Source organism: Lithobates pipiens, unplaced genomic scaffold, assembly GCF_037356315.1.
Source record: "Lithobates pipiens isolate NorthernLeopardFrog02 unplaced genomic scaffold, aLitPip1_a1.2 Scaffold_17, whole genome shotgun sequence".
Taxonomy (NCBI): Eukaryota; Metazoa; Chordata; class Amphibia; order Anura; family Ranidae; genus Lithobates; species Lithobates pipiens.
The window spans coordinates 14,695,379-14,718,663 of record NW_027507755.1 but is presented as its reverse complement, the minus strand read 5'-3'; the positions used below and the strand labels follow the sequence as shown (position 1 = coordinate 14,718,663).

At 42.9% G+C, this 23,285-nt stretch overlaps 2 protein-coding genes across 2 annotated transcripts in view; both read left to right on the top strand.

Moving 5' to 3' along the window:
- The window catches only part of LOC143986595 (putative N-acetylated-alpha-linked acidic dipeptidase), a 113,574-nt gene extending 104,265 nt beyond the window's left edge, over positions 1 to 9,309 (top strand). The window contains exons 17-19 of the mRNA XM_077485004.1: positions 193 to 274; positions 680 to 772; positions 8,983 to 9,309. Of these exons, the coding sequence (XP_077341130.1) occupies positions 193 to 274; positions 680 to 772; positions 8,983 to 9,172 (365 nt within the window). The 3' untranslated portion in view covers positions 9,173 to 9,309. The remainder of the gene's footprint in view (positions 1 to 192; positions 275 to 679; positions 773 to 8,982) is intronic.
- Positions 9,310 to 21,799: 12,490 nt separating this feature from the next.
- LOC143986593 (N-acetylated-alpha-linked acidic dipeptidase 2-like) overlaps positions 21,800 to 23,285 on the top strand; it is a 143,939-nt gene continuing 142,453 nt past the window's right edge. The window contains exon 1 of the mRNA XM_077485002.1: positions 21,800 to 22,051. The gene's annotated coding sequence lies outside the window, so the exon portion shown is untranslated. The remainder of the gene's footprint in view (positions 22,052 to 23,285) is intronic.

Here is a 23,285-nt window from a genome sequence, read left to right as displayed (position 1 = left end):
ACTGAATACAGTACATGTCATTGGATATATTTAGGGAATTTAGCAGTTCTTTTTCTATTTTGAAATTACCTGTATTACTTGGTTTTTCATTAGACGGAGGTTCTTTATTACACTATACAATTTATACTCTGAGTAAATGAAAATGTAATGTTTTTTTCACTTTTCCTTCTCTTTGCATTTTCTGTTGCTCAGATCCTCTGTTTTCTGCTGTTGACAACTTCACAAGAACAGCAACACAATTTAACGAAAGATTAAAAAACCTTGATGTGACCAAGTGAGTAAGAACATAGTGTGAGTTGTCAGCACTTGTGTATATGCATGGGTGGGGCTGAGGGTTTGTACATAAGATATATGATTATAAGTGCCTCAGGGGTGGGGAAGATGTGTAATAAATAAATATAATACATTTTATATATATATATATATATATATATATATATATATATATATATATATATATATATATATATATATATATATATATATATATATAAAATGTGTATATGTGTGTGTGTGTGTGTGTGTGTGTGTGTGTGTGTGTATATATATATATATATATATATATATATATATATATATATATATATATATATCTCATATCTCAAGCAGAGTATAACAACACTGTGATTAATATAAATTAGTGCAAATACATGTAATGAATGTGTTTTTGTCACGATAGCCCAATCGCAGTGAGATCGGTGAATGATCAGCTTATGTTCCTGGAGCGAGCCTTTATTGATCCTCTGGGATTACCTGGACGTAGATTCTACAGGTAAAAACCTTTAAATCACAATCCTTTTTTAGCAAGATATTCTCTTTTGTCCCATAAAAAAATGTTATCCACTTGCACTGTACTTTTGAACTTGCTAGAAAATATGACCACTCTAGGAGGAGTCAATTCCCGGCACAACCAGTTTCCCCCTCTCTCCTGATGCTTTATAGCTCTCCTATTCCAGGATTATCTAATTACTGAATGTGCGGGCCTAGCTTCTCTGCCACCCTCACCTTCCTGCATTACCTTTTATGTAGTTGTGGGGAGTAAGGAGAGACGTGGAATACTGTAGTATGTCACTTGAGCAACGGTTCTGAGTCTGGTGGGGCTGCTGACACCACATACAAGATGGCGGCACCCAACAGCAGTCTTGGCCTTCTGGATGTCTACACAAGGGAGGCCCATAGGAAGATTATTGACATTTATGGTCTTTTTAATTGCATTATAAAATATTGTTTATTTCTAGCTTTTATTCTAGCCTTCATTTTACTGCCTACTTTGTTTTCATATTTAACCAGTTGCTGAGCACCTACCGCACTTGTACTGCGGCGGGTTGGCTCTATTGCGTGAATGTCATTTCCTGCAATAGACACTGGGGGCGCAAATGTGCACTGATTGGACATATTTTCCTTATATTTTACTGTCCTGCTAGGTGTTGCCAGTGTGATCCATCTATTTTGTTTTCTCTGATTTCAAGCATCATTCTTTTGGATTCCTCTTTTAATTCAAGGAATCTTTCTTCTCTTAATGCTCAAACTCAGACTTTTTAAAAAAAAGATAAAAATTGTCCTCCGCCACTCATAAAGAATATATATATATATATATACATATACACTACTTTTGGTGCAACTTCAGGCGTCTTGCATTGACCTCTATATAAAAGTCATTTTGCAAGCCGCCGCTGAAGTCGGGGGCAGGTCCCCTGAGGCAGACGCGCTGCAAGTCATGCTGCCTCTGTGTGAACCGGCTCTTAGGCTGCATTCACACCTGAGCGTAGCGTGTTTGAACGTTTTTACCGGCGTTTTGTCGCGCGACAAAAAAGGGTCCGGAACTTGTTTGAGCTTCAGGCGTAGGGCTTCAGGCGACATGGAGTGGAGATGTGAACCATCTCCATTGAGAATAATGGATTTTTTCCCCTCCAGCGTTTTGTAGCTTCAGGCATAGGGCTACAAAACGTTCAGGTGTGAACGGGCTGTTAGTGTTTCTTCTGAACATCAGAGCAAATTTAGTAAAAACAATTCCCTTCTTACGTAACTGATATTTTATCTTGACAGTTGTTAGGCATCAAAGTCAGGAAAGCGTATGAATCAAGTACAGTGCGCCCTCTAGTGGCTAATCCGTAATTCTCTATTTTAAACTCTGTAGCACAAAACATGAAAGAGGTTGTAAAAATTTAAAAATCAAATTAAAAAAATACTTTACAGTAAACACTAGCTTAAAAACTCCAAAATAAGAGCTTGTAGAAAAAAATCGCTACTAACATACTGTATGAACTGGGAAAAAGCTGCGATAAAGATGGCTGCAATGGAAAGCTTTGACATGTCAGCACTGGAGTAGGGCAAATCCAGAAGCACACAAGACACACAAGCATAGGCATGTGTGTCAGGTGTGCCTGGGCACACACTAATCACCCTGTGCTGCGCAGATTGCCCCTGCTGCTTTGCTGCAGAGAAAGGGACCCGGGGAATCTCTGTCCTCAGTTCCTTTCTCTGTCTCAAAGGTGAAACATCAGGGGTCTGTTTAGACCCCTGATATTTCAGCAAAGCCTCCCAATTGAGCTCCTAAAAAATTAAAATAATAAAAAATGATTGTAAACACAAAAAAAAAAACTTTTTGTAAAAAAAAAAGTAAAAATAGAAAAATAATAAAAATAAACTACTGTCCCCAATCTCTTCCCTACTGAAACTGTCCACTACTCTATTGTCACCAACCCCCGTCCTTCACACACACACACACACACACACACACACACACACACACACACACACACACACACACACACACACACACACGTGTATTTGAGCTTTGGGGTGCACACTCTAATGCAATAGGCTGTGCACACCTATGGAAATAAATCTGTCATAAGAGCCTCCCTACAGCTAGCGGGTTTACGCTTTCAGTCCACCAAGCAGTTATTATTATTATTATACACGATTTATATAGCGCCAACAGTTTATGCAGCGCTTTACAATGTATAAGGGGGGACATGTACAGGAGGGCTGAAAGAGACAGGGCTATCTGCTGTTGCACAGATCAGGTCTAAATCAGTTTGCCTTGAACATTATTTTTTAAAAGGAACCTTTTTTTTTTAAACAGAATTTTTACAAATAAACAAAAAATTTAATAAAACTGAATATGCCGGTATGTAAATGGGTACTTCTAGGCTGGTTCACATTCCATCTTGATGACATGGGTGCAGGTATGAAGACTGGTCTTACTGAGCAGCATGGGTAGACAATAGATGGCAGACTAAGGTTGGTATTATTTGGTTTTACACCTAGAGATTTATGAGATCCTGGAGCATAGGGGAGATAGTATTTTTTTTTTTTTTTTTTTTTTTGTGACCAGAGTTTCACATTAAACCTCAAATAAGCTTTAAAATGTTAATTTATTTATGAAAAAATATCTGAACAATTTCTAAAGCTGCTCTTTTCATCAAAATAGCACTTTGTAAACCTGCCATGAAGGTCCTCGTTCTAGGGTGACAACGCTCTATCTCTGTCTCCCAGTTGTCCTCCTATGGTGTCCGGCTCTCCCAATGGAGGCTACAAGAAACTCTGCATGTATTGCTATACATAGGCATTTCCCACCATTCTCACTATCCAATAACCTTTGCTGAAAAATGATGTGTAGCAGTTGATGAAGTGCGTGTATGTGGAGGGGTAGTGGCAGCAGGATTTCAGCAATGCTGATAAAAAAAAAAAAATGGATCAAAAAAATTACTGTATTTATCGGCGTATAACACGCACCCCAAGTTTAAGAGGGAATTTAACCACTTTCAGACCGGATCATTTTGCTGGCCAAAGACCAGACCACTTTTTTCAATTCGGCACTGCGTCGCTTTAACTGACAATTGCGCGGTCGTGCGACGTGGCTCCCAAACAAAATTGACGTCCTTTTTTTTCCCACAAATAGAGCTTTCTTTTGGTGGTATTTGATCACCTCTGTGGTTTTTATTTTTTGCGCTATAAAAAATAGAGCGTCAATTTTGAAAAAAACGCATTATTTTTTACTTTTTGTTATAATAAATATCCCCCCAACAATATATAAAAAAAAAAAGTTTTTTTCCTTCAGTTTAGGCTGATACGTATTCTTCTACATATTTGTGGTAAAAAAAAATCGCAATAAGCGATTATTGAGTGGTTTGCGCAAAAGTTATAGCGTTTCCAAAATAGGAGATAGTTTTATGGCATTTTTAGTAATCATTTTTTTTTACTAGTAATGGCGGCGATCAGCGATTTTTATTGTGACTGCGACATTATGGCGGACACATCGGACATTTTTGACACATTTTTGGGACCATTGTCATTTATACAGCAATCAGTGCTATACAATTGCACTGATTCCTGTGTAAATGACTCTGGCATTGAAGGGATTAACCAGGGGGTGGCAGTGTAGGGGTTAAGTTTTCCTAGGGACGTGTTACTAACTGTGGGGGGCTGGGCTTTGTGTTAGTGAACACTGATCTCTGCTCCAATCACATGGAGCAGAGATCAGCATCACTTGTTGCTAGGCAGAACGGGGAGATGCTGTTTACAACGGCATCTCACCGTTCAGCCTCCCCGTGAGAAGATCGCGGGTATCCCCGCTGTGATCGAGTCTGCGGGACCCGTGACCGGACTCACAGGGGTCCCGACTGGCACGCGTGTAGGGTGGCATATAAAAATGGACGTACCTGTACGCCAATATGCCTGCCCATGACTTTCTGCTGACGTACATCGGCGTGCGCCAGTCGGCAACTTTTAGGAGGGAAAAAAACTTACATTTAAATGCCCATCAATGCAGCCTTATCAGTGTCATTTGCAGCCTTGCATTGCAGCCTTGTCAGACATTTGCAGTCTTGTCAGTGTGTTTGTCATTTTAAAAATGGCGCCGCCGAGATACAGAGCAGATGTCCTGTGTATCTTGGCGCTTGGTAGTTCTCGGCGTATTTTGGGCCACAAGCCGAAAGCCACCAAGAGCGGCCGAGTGTGGCCGAAAATAGCAGAGAACGGCCGAGTGTGGCCGAAAATACCCAGAAGCCACAGAGAACGGCAGAAAAGGGTATCAACAGCGGAGGATCGGCGTATAACATGCACCCCCGATTTCCCCCTGATTTTAGGGGGAAAAAAGTGTGTGTTATACACCGATAAATACGATAATTACAAAATAAATTAAAAAGAAAAAATATTTATCTATCTGATATACAGTGTATACGTGTGTGTGTGTGTGTGTGTGTGTGTGTGTAATATAAATATATATTTTGTGTGTATATATACTCACCGGCCACTTTATCAGGTACGTCTTGCTAGTACCGGGTTGGACCTCCTTTTTGCCTTCAGAACGGCCTTTATTCTTGGTGGTATAGATTCAACAAGGTGTTGGAAACATTCCTCAGAGATTTTGGTACATAGTGACATGATAGCATTACGCAGTTGCTGTAGGTTTTCTCGGCTGCACATCCATGATGCAAATCTCCCATTCCACCACATCCCAAAGGTGCTCTATTGGATTGATATCTGGTGAGTGTGGAGGCCATTGGAGTACAGTGACCTCATTGTCATGTTGAAGAAACCAGTGGTGAGATGATTTGAGCTTTGTGACATGGTGCATTATCCTGCTGCAAGGAGCCATCAGAAGATGGGTACATTGTAGTCATAAAGGGATGGACATGGTCAGCGACAATACAGACCAGTCAAAGTTTTTCCAATAATTTATTGTCCAATTTTGGTGATCCTGTGAGAATTGTAGCCTCAGTTCCCTGTTCTTAGCTGACAGGAGTGACACCCGGTGTGGTCTTCTGCTGCTGTATCCCATCTACTTCAAGGTTCGATGTGTTGTGTGTTCAGAGATGGTATTCTGCATACCTTGCTTGTAACGAGTGGTTATTTGAGTTTCTGTTGTCATTCTATCATCTTGAACCAGTGATAGAATGGCAGTCTCCTCTGACCTCTGACATCAACAAGGCATTTTCCTTCACGCAACAGCCGATCACTGGATATTTTCTCTTTTTTTGGACCATTCTCTGTAAACCCAAGAGATGGTTGTGCGTGAAAATCCTAGTAGATCAGCAGTTTTTTTTTTTTTTTAAATACTCAGACCAGCCCGCCTGATACCATCAACCATGCCACGTTCAAAGTCACTTAAATCTCCTTTCTTCCCCATTCTGATACTCGATTTAACTGCTTGCTGCCCGCCCACCGTCAAATGACTACGACACAGTGTGGCTCTCGTTCTGGGACGACGTCATATGACGTCACGCCAGAACGGCCAGCTGCCCATCAATAGCCATCAGTGTCGCCTATCCGTGCCACCTATCAGTGCTCATCAGTGCCAATAAGTGTGGCATATTAGTGCTGCCTCATCAGTGCCACCTAATCAGTGGCCATCACCGCCGTCTCATCAGCGCACATCAGTGAAGGAGAAAAATAACTTATTTACAAAATTTACTCACAGAAACTAAGAAAAACTTTTTTTTTTTTCAAAAATTTCAGACGTTTTATTTATTTTTGTAAAAAAAAATAAAAAACCCAGCAGTGATTAAATACAACCAAAACAAAGCTCTATTTGTGTGAAGAAAATGATTACAAATTCACGTGGTTGCAGTGTAGCATGACCGCGCAATTGTCATTCAAAGTGCGACAGCACTGAAAGCTGGAAATTGGCCTGGGCAGGATGGGGGTGAATGTGCCCGGTAGGCAAGTGGTTAAACTTCAGCAAGTCATCTTCACCACAACTAAATGCCTAAATGAGTTGCTGCCATGTGATTGGCCGATTGTCAATTTGTGTTACCAAGCAATTGAACAGGTGTACCTAATAAAGTGGTCAGTGAGTGTATATACTTTTTTTTTTTTTTTGCCAGTTAGTAATACACTGTCATTGGAAAACTGAATATTACTTTAAGGGCTCCATTCAGAAATGCAGGCAATTGTTTTAACATGGGTTCCTTTTGGAACACGTTCACATCATTCTCATTTCTGTGCCTCTGCATTTTTGGAAAAGGTTGGGGACTTTTTATCCGCAAAATGCAGCATTTTGCATTTAATAGACTGCAATGGACCCGCATCCAAAAACCACATGTACTGCGATTTTGCTACAATTTTAAGTTTTGAGTTTTTTTTTTTTTTTTATATATATTCACTGTATATAGCTGGTTGCTAAGGAGTGGGCTGGGAAGCCGGCTGCCGCGTCCTTAACAACTGCCATGTCATCAGCTGTCAGCGGCCTTCCCCGCTGACAGCTAAATGGAAAAAAAAAAATACCGGCTAAAAAAATACACAAAAGAAAAACGATGTGGGCCCTCCCCCCCAAAAAAACCATACCATAACCTTCGGTCTGGTATGAATTAGGCGGGGACACCCCCAAGTCAAAATGTAAAAAAAAAAAAAATGGCGTGGGGTCCCCTCCAAAATCCACACCAGAGCCTTATACGAGTATGCAGCCTGGTATGTCAGGAAAGGGAGGGGACGAGTGAGCGCCTCCCTCTCCTCGAACCATACCAGGCTGCATGCCCTCAACATGGGGAGGTGGGTGCTTTAGAGTAGGGGGGCTCTGCCCCAAAGCAGAGCCTCCCTGAGAATGGGTATCAGGTGCATCGTACCCCTACCCATTCACCAAAAAACTGGTGAGATGTAAAAAATAAAAGACAAGCGGTTTTTGGCAAGTCCTTTATTTAAAAAATAGCCCCGAGCTGTCTTCTCCCCGAGCAAAATCACGGTAAACTCGCTGTAAAAATGCAGTTGCAAAAAGGCAGAAAGCACAGCAAAAAAGCACTGCAGAAATGGTCATAAGCAACATGCATAGATGTGCATAAAAAACAAAAGAATTGGTTAACCTGAGGATTCAAATATAACCACTAACAGCGCTGATACCACATCTCCATATACAACAAACAATTTGTCTATGTTAAAAATGTAGTACTTTTTTAAAAAACCAGCAAGTCTTTTATCAAAATTAGTGTCCAAACACCAAGTATTAAAGAACCAGCAAGACTTTTGTCAGGAATTAATGTCCATACACCAAGAGATCACACTCTATTCCTCATCAATGAGTGCAGTCTTTCATATTCATACAATCTTCTCAGATATCTGGGTGTGTATGGGTATGGTCCTACACCTTCATCATGTGCTGTTCCACCTCCGTGAATATGTATATAGATGGCTGCTTACCAGATTCCAATCACTTTAGAGCCTGTCTCCACTATGTGGAACTCCTCTGTCTGGTTCTGTGTGTCCCGCTGATTGCTCTCACATTGGTAGTAGACATGCAAAAGATTCAAGGGGTCTCATATAGTGTGATACCTTTTATTTAGGATTTAAAAAATTCCTTTCCCCCCCTTACATAATATGCTTACATTTAAAACAACTTAAAACCAGCGTATAACATATGTGGTGTAAGTGCTGCCTCACGATCGTCTCACCGGTAGGCTGCAGATCTCATCCAACACAGTCTCCGTGTGTGGACCCGGGTCCTTGTCGGCTAACACTCACCCTCTTGCTCGTGTGATCACCGCACTGACGCGTTTCGTGTTTTCACGTCTTCAGAGAGCGTGATCACACGATATACTATGCAAACTTATATAGTTATGTGTATTTAAAAACAGGGCGTCGCTAACCTGCACAGGTGCGTCTGTCCCTCCCACCATTTTCAGCAGCTGTCAGCAGAGAGTGATCTCCCTGACTTCCCCTTAGGCCTTTCTACTTCCGGTTCAACTGCAACCAGGAAGTGACATCTATTTCCGGTTCAGATGTCACCGGGAGTTTATGTCTACATCTCTGTGTGTGGGTAAACACTAACCATCCATCCTGCTGAGCTACAATTGTAGTTCAAGTTGGATAAGAATCAAATGGCCTCATTCAAATAATTACGTTTCTCAAATCTGTTCCATACATTGTTACACTACTGCATGATGTATAATAGATCATTACACTCCTGTGCGTTTTGTGCATAGATGTGAATCGAGCCTAAGTGTATGACTTCTAAACCTTGTTTCTTTGCTTCTCTCCCCCCAGACACGTCATCTTTGCTCCAAGCAGCCATAATAAATACGCAGGTGAATCTTTCCCAGGGATATATGATGCACTGTTTGATATTGCAAGCAGGGAAGACCAAGCTTCGGCATGGGACGAAGTAAAAAAACAAATTTCAGTGGCTGCATTTACTGTCCAGGCCGCAGGGCAGACGCTTGAAGAGACGTCATGAATGTATCACACCCCCAACTATTGTCACAAGTTACAGGATTGTAAATCTGAACACTTCACTAACTGTATGCTAAGTGTGCCTAATATATTCATTATTAAAACCATAAACTTTAAATAAAAAAAAACAAAAATAAAAAACGGAAGTTCTTTTTGCACAATGGCTTTATCATTAATAATTACATTTTACAATTATTTGTTATATTTTCTTTACACTTTGTAGATTAGATTCTTCAAGACTTCTCCAAAATATCCTATCTTCCCCATACGCTGACTACACACTCAAATTTCCTTATTTTGGTAAATTTGCTAATTTATTAAAAACCACAGAAAGGGATGGACTAGCCCATTGGATATGACTTGTTTAGGGAGACCAAAGAATATACCAAATAGATATCAACAGATTGGACTTTTAAGGCATGGAAGCAAATAGGAAGGTAGAAAAAAATATATATTTTATTGAAAAATACAATATCATAACAGTGTTCAAAACAATATAAAAATCATGAAATTCTATAATTTGTACATTAAGCCCTTGTGTGTTGGGTCGGAAGCGATGCACAAGGGCTCAATGTACAAATTATATAATTTCATATGAGTTTTATATTGTTTTGAACACTGTTATGATATTGTATTTTTCAATAAAATATATATTTTTTTCTACTTTCCAATTTTCTTCCATGCCTTAAAAGTCCAACCTGTTGATATCTATTTGGTATCTTCTTTGTTTTCCCTTGATACATTACGGATGTGGCATTGTGGGTGCTCCCTCCTTCCCATTTCTCATCTTTAGGGAGACCCTCGCATTGCCTAGCTATTGTCCTATCTTAAAGTAGAATTGAAGGTTAAATTATTTTCATAACCTCTGTCAGTTTTATTTTGCCATCTCTGTCCCATGTGGGAGATGTCCCTTCACTTCCTGTCCCATAGCCAAACCAGAAAGTGAGAGCAAATCCCCCTCAAAGTGAGGGAGTCCTGGGGTGTCACCAGCATAGCTCCCAACTGTCCCTGATTTGGAGCAATGTCCCTCTGTCCCTCATTCCTCCTCATTTGTCCCTCATTTTGGTCTGATCTATATAATTGTATATAAAATGCACTTTTTATTTTTGAAAAAGTGTTTCCCAGTGCTAAATCTTTCATGCAATTTCTAAAGTGCTGCATTTGTACATTTTAAAAGCCAATATAAAGACATAGTAGTGGTAAAAAAAAGCCCTTGTTGATCTAATTAACCTTTTTTTGGGTTAATTCTCCTTTAAAGGGGTGTGGCAGGGGGCTTGCCCTATGCCTACATACATTTGTTAGTAGGTGTCCCTCATTCCCATCTCAGAACGTTGGGAGGTATGGTCACCAGGCTCTATTATTGTTCTGCTGATAACCCAAAATTTGGGATTTTCTTCCACTTTCGGTGATGTTGGTAAATGAGAAAAATGGAGAGGGTGAATCTCCCCAACAAGGACACAGACAGCAATAAAACCTGACATGGAGGGTCTGATCCCTCTCCACTCCATCTAAAACTAAAAAAATAAAAAGTTTTGCAAAAAGATCACACACATATATATGTGTGATCTTTTAAGTAGATTGTCGTGTCATTTTGTAATGGACGGTTCAAATTTGTTTAGGGATATGTAGACCTGTGTTTCTCAATTCACATGAGAGTTCACAGTCCACCCCCTCCTTTGACATGAGTTCTCAGTCAACACTCTAGGCAACATCTTTACTGGTTCACAGGCTTCTCTCTCTTGCCAATTCCAGTGACCTCCGTAAATCTCCTAGCCTTCCATACATTCTCTCCATGACTGGAGTACTGCAGACTTACCGGCTGCCGTGGCCCATACCTCAAAACCCCCAACAACCTTAGTAATAAATTAAAACACCACAAATTTCAATGGGTTTTAAATGGCCATAGCAGCCTTTTATTAAACATTTTGTAAAAACATAACCAAACATTATTATATAAATTCCTGAGACTAAACTGGCTCTTGAAAGCAGATGTTTTGAAGGAGGAGCATGGTCTACCACTTTTTGCTGTATCAGGCTACCATTCCATACCACGGCCCACAGCCGCGAATGACCTGGCTCGCGGACACTTTTATCAAACCTTACCAGCCTGATACAGCCCCAATACCAAACTTGTCAAGATGACGTCACTGAATTATAGGAGGGTCCCTTACCACAGATGAGACCCTCCCACCATACACCACATAACCTCTTGACCATGCCCACCTTCAAAACCCTGAAACCCCTGCCACTGCTATGACAACCTCAATCCACCCCGTTATAACACCCTCAAAGTACCAAACGAACACACCATGTAACCGTACATTCAAGGGAGGGAGGGAGGGAAATTCTCCTTCCCTGGCTAATTACTAGGGATGAGCCGAACACCCCCCGGTTCGGTTCGCACCAGAACTTGCGAACGACCCCCGCGTTCGGTACGAACGTTAGAACCCCATTGAAGTCTATGGGACTCGAACGTTCGAATTGGAAAGTGCTAATTTTAACGGCTAATATGCAAGATAGTGTGCTAAAAAGGGTTTGGCGATCTGCCTCCTGCCTCAGGGGACATGGGTCACTGCAAAAAAAGGTTTTAAAAACTACCGTTTTGGCGGGAGCACTGATTTTAATGACGATTAAAGTGAAAAAAAAAAGTGAAATATTCCTTTAAATATGGTGCCTGGGGGGTGTCTATAGTATGCCTGTGAAGTGCCACGTGTTTCCCGTGTTTAGAACAGTCCCTGCACAAAATGACATTAAACGGAAATAACACCATTTAAAACTGCTTGCGGTTTTAATGTTATATCTGGTTCCTGCAATATGGTTGAAAATCATTCAGAAAAATGGCATGGGTAGCCCTCCCTGCCCATTACCAGCCTATTTGGGTCTTGTACACATATTAAGGGGAACCCCGTACCCATATTAAAAAAAAGGAAATGCGTGTGGCCCCCAGGCCCTATATACTCAGAACAGCAGTATACAGACGGTGCAAACAAGACAGGGACTGTGTAGGTTTGTTGTGTTAAGTTGAATCTGTTTGTCATTTTCAACCGGTACATTTTTAAAGTGTAGCTCCAGTCAAAAAAACTATCTTTAAGCTTTTTGGAAAACATAGGGAAGGGTTATCACCCCTGTATAATTTGTTTTGTCGTCCATCTTTTTTCATCTCACTTGCTGCTGTCTCCTTGCGTTTGCAAGTAGGAGATGTTTGTAAGTTGGATGTTTGAAAGTAGGGGCCTGCCCTATATTATAGCGGTATGTACTGGGTACAGAGCACGCAGACAGCACGCACTATCTCCTAACACTACTGACTGCAAGCTCTATTATTAACCACTTGTTAGCCCAATGTTTGCATAAAGTGAAAGATGAAGTTATGCTGAGTAAATAGATATCAAACATGTCACTCTTCAAAATTGCACATGCCCGTGGAATGGCGCCAAACGTCGCTACTTAAAAAATCCCCATAGGCGACGCTTTAAATATTTTTTTACTGGTTACATGTTTTGAGTTGCAGAGGAGGTCTAGGACTAGAATTATTGCTCTCGCTCTAACATTCTCGGCGATACCTCACATGTGTGGCACATGCGAGCACATGAGGACATGGGCGCTTTTAATTTTTATTTAATTTTTTTATTGTTCATTTTACTTTATTTATTTTAGTTTGACATTTTTTTTCCCAAAAATATATTTTTGATCACTTTTATTCCAATTACAAGAAATGTAAACATCCCTTGTAATAGGAATATGGGGTGACAGGTCCTCTTTACAGTGAAATCTGGGGGGGTCAATATGACCCCACATCTCACCTCTAGGCTGGGAAGCCTGAAATAAAAAATTAAAAAAAAGATTCTGGCTTTGATCGTACTGGCGAGTTGGTAGAAGCACCGGAGGGCGGTGAGGGGTGGGGGGCGTCTATGGCTGGGTACTTCAGGGTATCACCGAGCGGGGTACTGCAGAGTAATGGGGGTTACTGCAGAGTAATGGGGGGTACTGCAGAGTAATGGCAGGGTACTGCAGAGTAATGGGGGGTACTGCAGAGTAATGGCAGGGTACTGCACTGCAGAGTAATGGGGGTTACTGCAGAGTAATGGGGGGTACTGCAGAGTAATGGCAGGGTACTGCACTGCAGAGTAATGGCGGGTACTGCAGAGTAATGGCGGGTACTGCAGAGTAATGGGGGGTACTGCAGAGTAATGGGGGTTACTGCAGAGTAATGGGGGTTACTGCAGAGTAATGGGGGGTACTGCAGAGTAATGTGCAGTACCTAATGGCGGGGTACTGCACTGCAGAGTAATGGCGGGGTACTGCACTGCAGAGTAATGGCGGGGTACTGCAGAGTATTGGGGGGTACTTCAGAGTATTGGGGGTACTTCAGAGTAATGGGGGGTACTTCAGAGTAATGGGGGGTACTGCAGAGTAATGGCAGGGTACTGCAGAGTATGCACTGGTATTGCAGAGTATTGGCAGGGAATTGAGGGGTTAAATTCGGTGAGCAGCGATGTGGGCACTGCAGATGCAGCCCACATCGCTGCTGACACCGATCTCTTTCCCCTCCGCTGTACCGATCGGTACAGAAAGGGGAGGGAGGAACAGGCGTCATAACATGACGCCGGTTTGTTTCCAAGTGATCACTCCGTCATTTGACGGAGCAATCGCGTGGTAAACGGCCGCTATGAGCGGCCGTTTACCGTGATGCGCCGGGTCCTATGGACCCGGCGGTCACGGATGCTCTCGAGTGCGCACACCTCGGGGCACGCGAGAGCAGAATTCTGGGAGGCCGTTAATTAACGGCCTCTCTGAGTTAAACAACCGCCCTGAAGCCGTTAATCGGCAATGGGCAGTTGTTAAGTGGTTAAAGCTAGATCACTAGCTATATAGGTGAGGTGAATATAGTGGTGTATACTGCAGTCAGGGCACAGACAACAACCACTACACAGCAGCAAGATAGGAAATCAGCCAAAAACGATTGGTGTGTACTGTGTTGAAGGTACACAGAACACCCACTGCTTCAGATGCAAAGTAACACACTACAGGAGGCCGCCTTAAAGGCGGCCTTATATAGTGTGGGGCGTGCACTACACAGCCTGAGCTATGATTGGCCACAGGCATCCTGCCTGTGGCCAATCATGGCTCCCCTCGCTGCCGGCGCTGCGATTGGCCAAGCATGCACTGTGACCCCGCATCATCGGACAGCAATGCACTGCGCCAACGCAGTGCATTGTGGTCCGCGCGCGTCACTCGAATTTTGACGCGAACGGCCAAAACGTTCATCCCTACTAATTACTGACTGACCCTGTCAAAACCCCCCTTACAGCCTACACCCTCTTAGACTCCGCCCTGACTTGACCTACTCCCCCTACCACGCCTTCCCCTGACCAAATGCCTGTGTACCTCAATTTTTGTCCTAGCCCCTTTAAACATCTGCCCAGCTACAGCCTACCCTGCCCCCCCAGTCATGAGGGCCTTCCACTATCAATGCTATGCATTACATTGCAGGCCTTCTCCTGGAGAGTCAGCAGGCTCTTGCAAGAAACCAGCCTTCATCCTGGCTTTCTCCAGGAAGGTCTTCTTCTTGCAGGGTCTCTATCTTGGGACAGCTTCCCACATCAACAGGCAGGACAGACTTCACTTCAGGCCTATCTCCACAGTCACAGTGGTAATGAACCTGTAACTGGGTTGACTGAAGGAAATCTAAACACTCATAACTTCAGTATCGTGATGACCTGTTCTAAAATATGGGACTTAATGTGACACCCCTGACGAACCTAAATGGCACCCTGGTTGAGAAACACTGATATAGACAATATTGCTATGGGCTTTTTAATGTCTGAGGCCTTATTTGGAATAAACCTTGTAGGGTGAACTGGAAAGTACTATCAATAATGCTTTGGCAAAACTCCGAACATCTAGAGGTTTAACCTTAAACTATGTAGAGGGTTCTTTACTGTAGGAGTGGCAAGGATGTTGAATTCCCTTCCACAGGCGGTGGTCTCAACGGGGGGCATTGAAAGTTTCAAGAAACTATTAGATAAGCACCTGAATGACCGCAACATACAGGGATGTACAATGTAATACTGACACATAATCACACACATAGGATGGACTTGTGTCTTTTTTCAACCTCACCTACTATGTAACTATGTAGTCCAGCATTACCGTTTGTATTTAATGTCCTCGAAACCTCTAAAATTCTAAGCTCGAATGGGCTGTTTTCTTTTTCAGTCTTACCTTTGTACTAGTTTGAATCCATGATTTGCACTTATTTTTAACTACTGTTTGTACTTCACGTATAAAGATAATGGCTAAATGCAGTGAATTTCAGATAAGGATTTAGTCATCCACTTGTCAGTTTAATGGTTGTCAGTGACAATGCTTCACATCCAGTGTAGCCTGCCTTTTTGTATCCAATGTTCCCCCACCTAGTATACACTCTAGGGATGAGCCCGCGGTTCGAGTTGAAACATCGGGTGTGTGTTTGCTCGCAAAAAAACGTGGGAACTAGAGAGCGCCCCCCTCCTCCTGAACCGTACCAGGCCACATGCCCTCAACATGGGGAGGGTGCTTTGAGGTCCCTCCCAAAGCACCTTGTCTCCATGTTGATAAGGATAAGGGCCTCATCCCCACAACCCGGTGGTTGTGGGGGTCTGTGGACAGGGGCAATCTGAAACGAGGGGCCCCCCCATATCCCGGCTCCCCCTATGTGAATGGGTATCGGGTACATTGTACCCCTACCCATTCACCAAAAAATCAACAAAGTTAAAACGATAGTAGACAGTTTTGGACAATTCCGTTATTAAAAAGACAAAAACAGTGTCCTGCGATGTCCATCCATATTCAATCATGTGACGTCGGGGGGGGTCACTCATTTACGTCACCGGGTGGCCCCACCCTTGCCTCTAAAACAGCTGTCACCTGTCACAGCCAAGAAACAGCAGTCGCCGGAAGGCCTCCCATGGAGGAGGAGCTTTATTTTTTTTCTATTTTTCGGGTCTATCTGCGCCATGATTGAAGATGGACATTGCGGGACACATCTTCCCTTTTTATAAAGGAATTTTCCAAATTTCTGAAATTTTGGAATCGTCTCCTGTTTTTACTTTTTTTTACACCTTTTGGGGTGGGTAGGATTTGGAGGCCCCCTTGTTAAAGGGAGCTTCCAGATTCCGATAAGCCCCCTGCCCGCAGACCCCCACAACCACCGGGCAAGGGTTGTGGGGGGTGGTACTCGCTCGCCCCCCATCCTGACCTGCCAGGTTACATGCTTGGATAAGGGTCTGGTATAGATTTGGGGGGGGGGGGGCAGCTCGCATGATTTCAAACCAGCCTTTCAGTCCGACTTTGGGGGCAATTTGACACAGATGTCTATTGAAATTGCCCCCAAAGTCGCCAAAAGTAGTGCAGAAACTACTTTTGGGAATTGGTGTGGCACCGCAAAGTCAACGTCACACTGATTCAGATGGTGCCGTTGCCGACAATAGGCTCCAATTTGGCACGTGATTTTACATGTCAAATTGCATGCCAAATCAGCCCAATGTGAACGTGGGGGTAAGGGCTGTAAAGCACTAATTAATTCTTCTAACCTTGATTCTTTCCTAAGGCTGGCCATAGATTATACAATTCTCTTACTCAATTTTTTTCAGATTTACTTTCATCCTTGTAGTGCAAGGGCCTTCCTGATTGCATACAAATTGAAAGTGTTTAAGTTTAATCTCATATTATGACTTTGGTAAATCTAAAAAACAATTGTACAAGATAATTGCATAATGTATGGCCAGCCGAAGGCCTATCCAGGGGGTAGGATCTACAGAGGTTTTTTGATTTGGTGGCTTTTGGAAATTGCAACTTTCTTTTACCTGAGGGTGCCTTTTGTGTAGTTGAATCCAAATGTCTGGTACAAACGATAGGAAAATTGGACAAGAAATAAAGCTTTCAAATTGATCGTCCGATAGTCTAAACGTTAGTACACAGCTTTCAAGAGCCACAGTTCATAAAAAATTTTCCAAAGGGACAAACAGGAAATTTTTTCTCATACAATATTAGAACATATGATTTCGGTTTAACCACTTCAGCCCCGGAAGATTTGGCTGCTGAATGACCAGGCCATATTTTGTGATTCGGCACTGTGTCGTTTTAACTGACAATTGCGCGGTCATGCAACCCTGCACCCAAACAAAATTGACAAGCATTTTTTTCCCACAAATTGCGCGGTCGTGTGACGTTACACACAAACAAAATTGGTGTCCTCCTCCCCCCCCACAAATAGAGCTTTCTTTTGGTGGTATTTTATCGCCTCTGTGGTTTTTATTTTTTGCGTTGTAAACAAAAAAAGAGCTTCAATTTTGAAAAAAACTCAATATTTTGTACTTTTTGCTATAATAAATATCCCCATTTTTTTTGTAAATTTTTTCACAGTTCAGGCCGATATGTATTCTTCTGCACTACGTATTTTTGGTAAAAAAAAAAAAAAATCACAATATGCTACAAAATAGGGAATTTATAGCATTTTTATTATTAATAATAATAAAATAATGGTGGTGATCTGCGATTTTTATCGTGATTGCGACATTATGGCGGACACATCGGAACAATTTTGACACATTTTGGGACCATTGACATTTATACAGCGATCAGTGCTATAAAAATGCACTGATTACTGTAAAAATGTCACTGGCAGTGAATGGGGTTAACACAGGGGGGCGATCAAGGGGTTAATTGTGTTCCCTGGGAGGTGATTCTAACTGAAGGGGGAGGGGACTGACTAGAAGAAGTGACAGATCATTGCTAGCTAATAGGGACTCACGATCTGTCACTTCTCTCAGAACAGAACAAGGATTTGTGTGTTTACACACATTTCCGTGTTCTGTCCGCTGTGCTCACGATCGATCGCGGGCAGCAGTCACCACGACCGTCGGCCACATGCATCGGCACCCCTGCAGTGCGGCGGGTGCGTGTTCGCCTGCTATCCCAATCCCACGAGCCAACGTACAGCTATGAGGGTTTGTGGGATCCAGGCAGCCAGGTTTGTTTTGGATTGTGTGGGCTGGAAGGGGCTTGGAGTAGCAGCTGGTGACACAGGCAGCATCACTAAGACCTCCCTTTTCTTTCTACAGCCTTCTGGAAGGTACTAGAAAGAGAGGAGGAAAGGTGGGGCTGCCTGGGGTGTTCTAAGGAGCCCTGACCAGTCCCCAACCTGGATTGGCAGGGGACAGGCTTCCTTAAATACCCAGGGTCAGCCCAGTCTGGGGAGGAGTTGTCAGGTGGAAGAACTGGAGATGGAGTACTAGGCTGTCAAGGCCTTTGAGGGAGCTTCCCAGTCTGAGGTGGGTGACCTTGGGCCCGGGGCTCGAGTGCTGGACTGAACCCTTCAGCAAATCGTGAAGGTTCTGTAACAGGAGGCACAGGAGGAGCAAGAGAGGACAGCAGAAGCTAGTATTGGCGGCCAAGTCTTCAGGGTGGAACGACAAGTCACAGCCAGGAGGGGAGGGCTGGTGAGTGGCATGGACAGTCGGAAGGACTGGGGAGTCACACCTGAGAGGACTGGGAGTGTGCAGGCTGGGATGGGTGCAGAGCCAGCAGTAAGGACTACGATGTTATAGGCAGTGGAGTCGGGCAGCTGCAGCCAGGTGGTTAGGCAGGGTGCAGTAGTCCATCTGTGGGACAGCTAGCACTAAAATCTTTCTACCTTTTTCTGCTACACTATAGGGGCCCACGGGCCCTGCCTGCAAAGGGCAATTGCTGAAGGCCTGGCTGAGTCAGGTCTCACATGTGCTGGCTGCTCCAGGAAGTAAACAGATGTGCAGGAGGAAAGAGGAGCAATAGTCTGCAATCAAGGAAAGTGCTGGAGGAGACTGAAGTAGTAACATGTACAGGGAGTGTACATAGTTTGTCTCAATAGATTGTTCTACAATCCACCAATTGAATGTTTTACAATTCACTGGGTATTCCATATTACCTTTACCTCATACAAGTTAACCACTTGCTTACTGGGCTGCAGTATTTGTAGCTTTTTGCGGGACTTCCGCTTTAAAGCCCATCCAGGGGTTAGGATGATTTGGTGGCTTTCAGGAATTACAACTTTCTTTTATCCGAGGGTTCATATTGTGAAATTGAAGCCTACATAGCAGCTAGCTATGGGAGCACTCAGCAGGGTAATACCGAGTAGAGGTGGATCTGGGCTGCTCTGTGCAAAACCATTCCACAGAATAGGTAAGAATGACATGCTTGTTATTTAACCACTTCCCGACTGGCGCACACCGATGTGCATCAGCAGAATGGCACGGACAGGCAAATGGGCATACAGGTATGTCCTTTTAAATTTGCCTCCGTGCCATTGCGTGCACACCGGTCAGGACCTCCGTGAGTATGATCGCGGGTCCCGTCGACTCTATCGCCGCGGGGATACCCGCGATCATCTCACGGGGAGGAAGAATGGGGAGATGCTAAAGTAAACAAGCATCTCCCCGTTCTGCCTAGCAACAGTGTCACTGATCTCTGCTCCCTGTGATTGGAGCAGAGATCAGTGATGTGTAAAACACAGCCACGCCCCCCACAGTTAGCAACACACTTAACCCCTACATTGCCACCTAGGGGTTAACCCCTTCACTGCCAGTGTCATTTACACAGGAATCAGTGCATTTGTATAGCACTGATTGCTGTATAAATGACAATGGTCCCAAAAATGTGTCAAAAATGTCCGATGTGTCCGACATAATGTCGCAGTCACAATAAAAATCGCGTACCGCCGCCATTACTAGTATAAAAAAAAAAATTATTAAAAATGGCATAAAAATATCCCCTATTTTGTAAATGCTGTAACTTTTGCGAAAACAAATCAATAATCGATTATTGTGAATTTTTTTTACCAAAAATATGTAGAAGAATACATATTGGCCTAAACTGAGGAAAAAAACTTTTTTTATATATGTATTTTTGGGGGATATTTATTATAGCAAAAAGTCAAAAATAATGTGTTTTTTTCCAAATTGACGCTCTTTTCTTGTTTATAGCGCAGAGGTAATCAAATACCACCAAAAGAAAGCTCTATTTGTGGGAAAAAAATGATAAAAAATTCATTTGGGTATAGTGTTGTATGACCGCGCAATTGTCATTCAAAGTGCATCAGTGCTGAAAGCTGAAAATTGGTCTGGGCAGGAGGGGGGTTTAAGTGTCCAGTAAGCAAGTGGTTAACTTGTATGGGGTAAGGGTAATATGGGATACCCAGTGAATTGTAGAACGTTCAATTGGTGGATTGCAGAACAATCAATTGGGACAAACTATGTACACTCCCTGTACATGTTATTACTTCAGTCTCCTCCAGCACTTCCCTTGCTTGCAGACTATTGCTCCTCTTTCCTCCTGCACATCTGTTTACTTCCAGAAGCAGCCAGCACTTGTGAGACCTGACTCAGCCAGGCCTTCAGCAATTGCCCTTTGCAGGCAGGGCCCGTGGGTAGGGTTGCCACTTGTCCAGGATTCACCCAGACAGTTCGGGTTTTGAATCATCTGTCCGGGTTTCAGTCCATCTGAAACCCGGACACATTATTCGGACCAGGCTGTGGCTCCCCAAGTAACCCAGATAGTCATACACAAATCTGTTGCCGCTGCGGGCAGCTGTTTGAGGTCAGGTTCGGCATCACTGAAGGGTGGGTTGATGATGTCAGCAAGAGCAATTTGGCTGCACCCACTGGTGCGCTCTGTGCGCTACATTTCTACTCTCCTTGGGGCACCCAAATATATCCCAGGCCTTTTATAATCCTATAGTGTTTACTGAAAAAAGAAACAAAATATTGCCCTGTGCTGCAAAAGTGTTCGGGTTTGGCTTGAAGAAAAGGTGGCAACCCTACCCGTGGGCCCCTTTAGTGTAGCAGAAAATGGTAGAAAGATTTTTTTGTTGATTGATATTTTGTAAACGCTATAACTTTTGCGCAAACCAATCAATAATCACTTGTTGCTAATTTTTTAACAAAACTATGTAGAAGAAAACGTATTGGCCTAAACTGAGGATAAAAACTTTTTTTATATATTTCTGGGTGATATTTATTATAGCAAAAAGTAATAAAAATGTTTTTTTTTTTTTTCAAAATTGTTGCTTTTTTTTGTTTATAGCGCAAAAAATAAAAACATGGACGTCAATTTTGTTTGGGAGTCACGTCGTACGACCGCGCAAATGTCAGTTAATGCGACACAGTGCCGAATCGCAAAAAGTGGTCTGGTCTTTGGCCTGCAAAATGGTCCGGGGCTTAAGTGGTTAAAAAAAAAAAAAAAACACAAGCCTTTATAAACAATTTAAGCGGCAAAGGCAGTGAACAAAGGTGTCCCATTCTGTGGTCACAATGCTTTGTCCCACATCGCTCCTGATGGTGGGCCGTACTGCTGCTGAACGTAACCCATTTAAGCAAATAGCGATGCTCTGCAAACACCGCACAACCAGGTGCAGGCGTTTACAAAGTTAAAAAAGCTGCCTTCTGCTGCATTAGAAGATTATTTTCTACTATGAACACGAGGTCTTCACTGTTTACCTTGGCAAGATCTCCGGCTGCTTCCTAATGAACCTGCTTGACCAGTTTTCACTAATGTTAACAACACACCTTCCAAGCACACTCCCAAGTTATTTGAGGCCTTGCTTGACAGGTCTGTCCTAAAATTTACAAGGCTATTAGAATATCAGCTCTCCCTGAGCGTTTGTTGTGGTATATATAAAATAGATGGCGCTGCGCTCTTAATAGTTTAAAGATAAAGCTGGTGTGCGTGCGGTGGACTCAGAGACGAGCGGCGCCCTCGAAGGGAACAGACCTGCGCCATTACACTGAGAGTATGTTATCAAGGAGCCAGCATTGTGAACATCATCTATCTTCACTATTATACATACATGCGGTTACCTCATACCCGTAAGGTAAGAGGCCATCTTCACCGAAGTGTGCTGCACAGAAGAGGAGAAATCACTTTTGCACTTTGCATATTGCATTTATTTGCACAACTTTTTTGCACTTTAAGGACAAGTCGCTTTATAGGTTATATTTACACTCAGCTGGAAAGTGTACACATCACCTTATCTTGTTTTCATCTATAAGACTGTGGTTATCTATTTATTTGGGGAAACCGTTTTTCACGTATATTCTACCACCTTTAACATTTTAACTGCTTCAGCCCCGGAAGATTTCACCCCCTTCCTGGCCAGAGCACTTTTTGCAATTCCGCACTGTGTCGCTTTAGCTGACAATTGCGCGATCGTGTGACGTTACACACAAACAAAATTGGTGTCCTTCCCCCCCCCCCCCCCCCCCCCCCCCACAAATAGAGCTTTCTTTTGGTGGTATTTGATCACCTCTGTGGTTTTTATTTCTTGTGCTATAAACAAAAAAAGAGTGAAAATTTTGAAAAAAAAAGCAATATTTTTTACTTTTTGCTATAATAAATATTCCCCAAAAATATATAGAAATACAATATTTTTCTTCAGTTTAGGCCGATGTGTATTCTTCTACATATTTTTGGTAAAAAAACAATTGCAATAAGTGTATATTGATTGGTTTGCACAAAAGATATAGCATCTATAAAATAGGGGATAGATTTATGGCATTTTTATTATTCTTATTTTTTTATTAGTTATGGCGGCGATCTGCATTTTTTATCATGACTGCGACATTATGGCGGACATATCGGACACTTTTAACACTATTTTGGGACCATTGTCATTTATACAGCAATCAGTGCTATAATAATTCACTGATTACTTTGTAAATGACACTGGCAGGGAAGGGGTTAAACACTAGGGGGCGATCAAGGGGTTAGGTGTGTCTTAGGGAGTGATTCTAACTGTGGGGGGGGGGGGTGGGCTTCTACTCACATGACAGCGATCACTGCTCCCGATGACAGGGAGCTGTGATCTCTGTCATGTCACGAGGCAGAACAGGGAAATGCCTTGTTTTCATAGGCATCTCCCCGTTCTGTGGCCCCGTGACACAATCGCCAGGAGACCAGCGGACATCGAGTCCGTGGGTCCCGCGGGCACAGTCACGATGTACGCGGTGGGCGTGTGTGCGCCCGCTAGTCCCGCCAAATAAATTTATATTTAAATTCAGCTGGAGAGTGTACACATCTCGTTATTTTGTTTTCATCTATACGGTGGT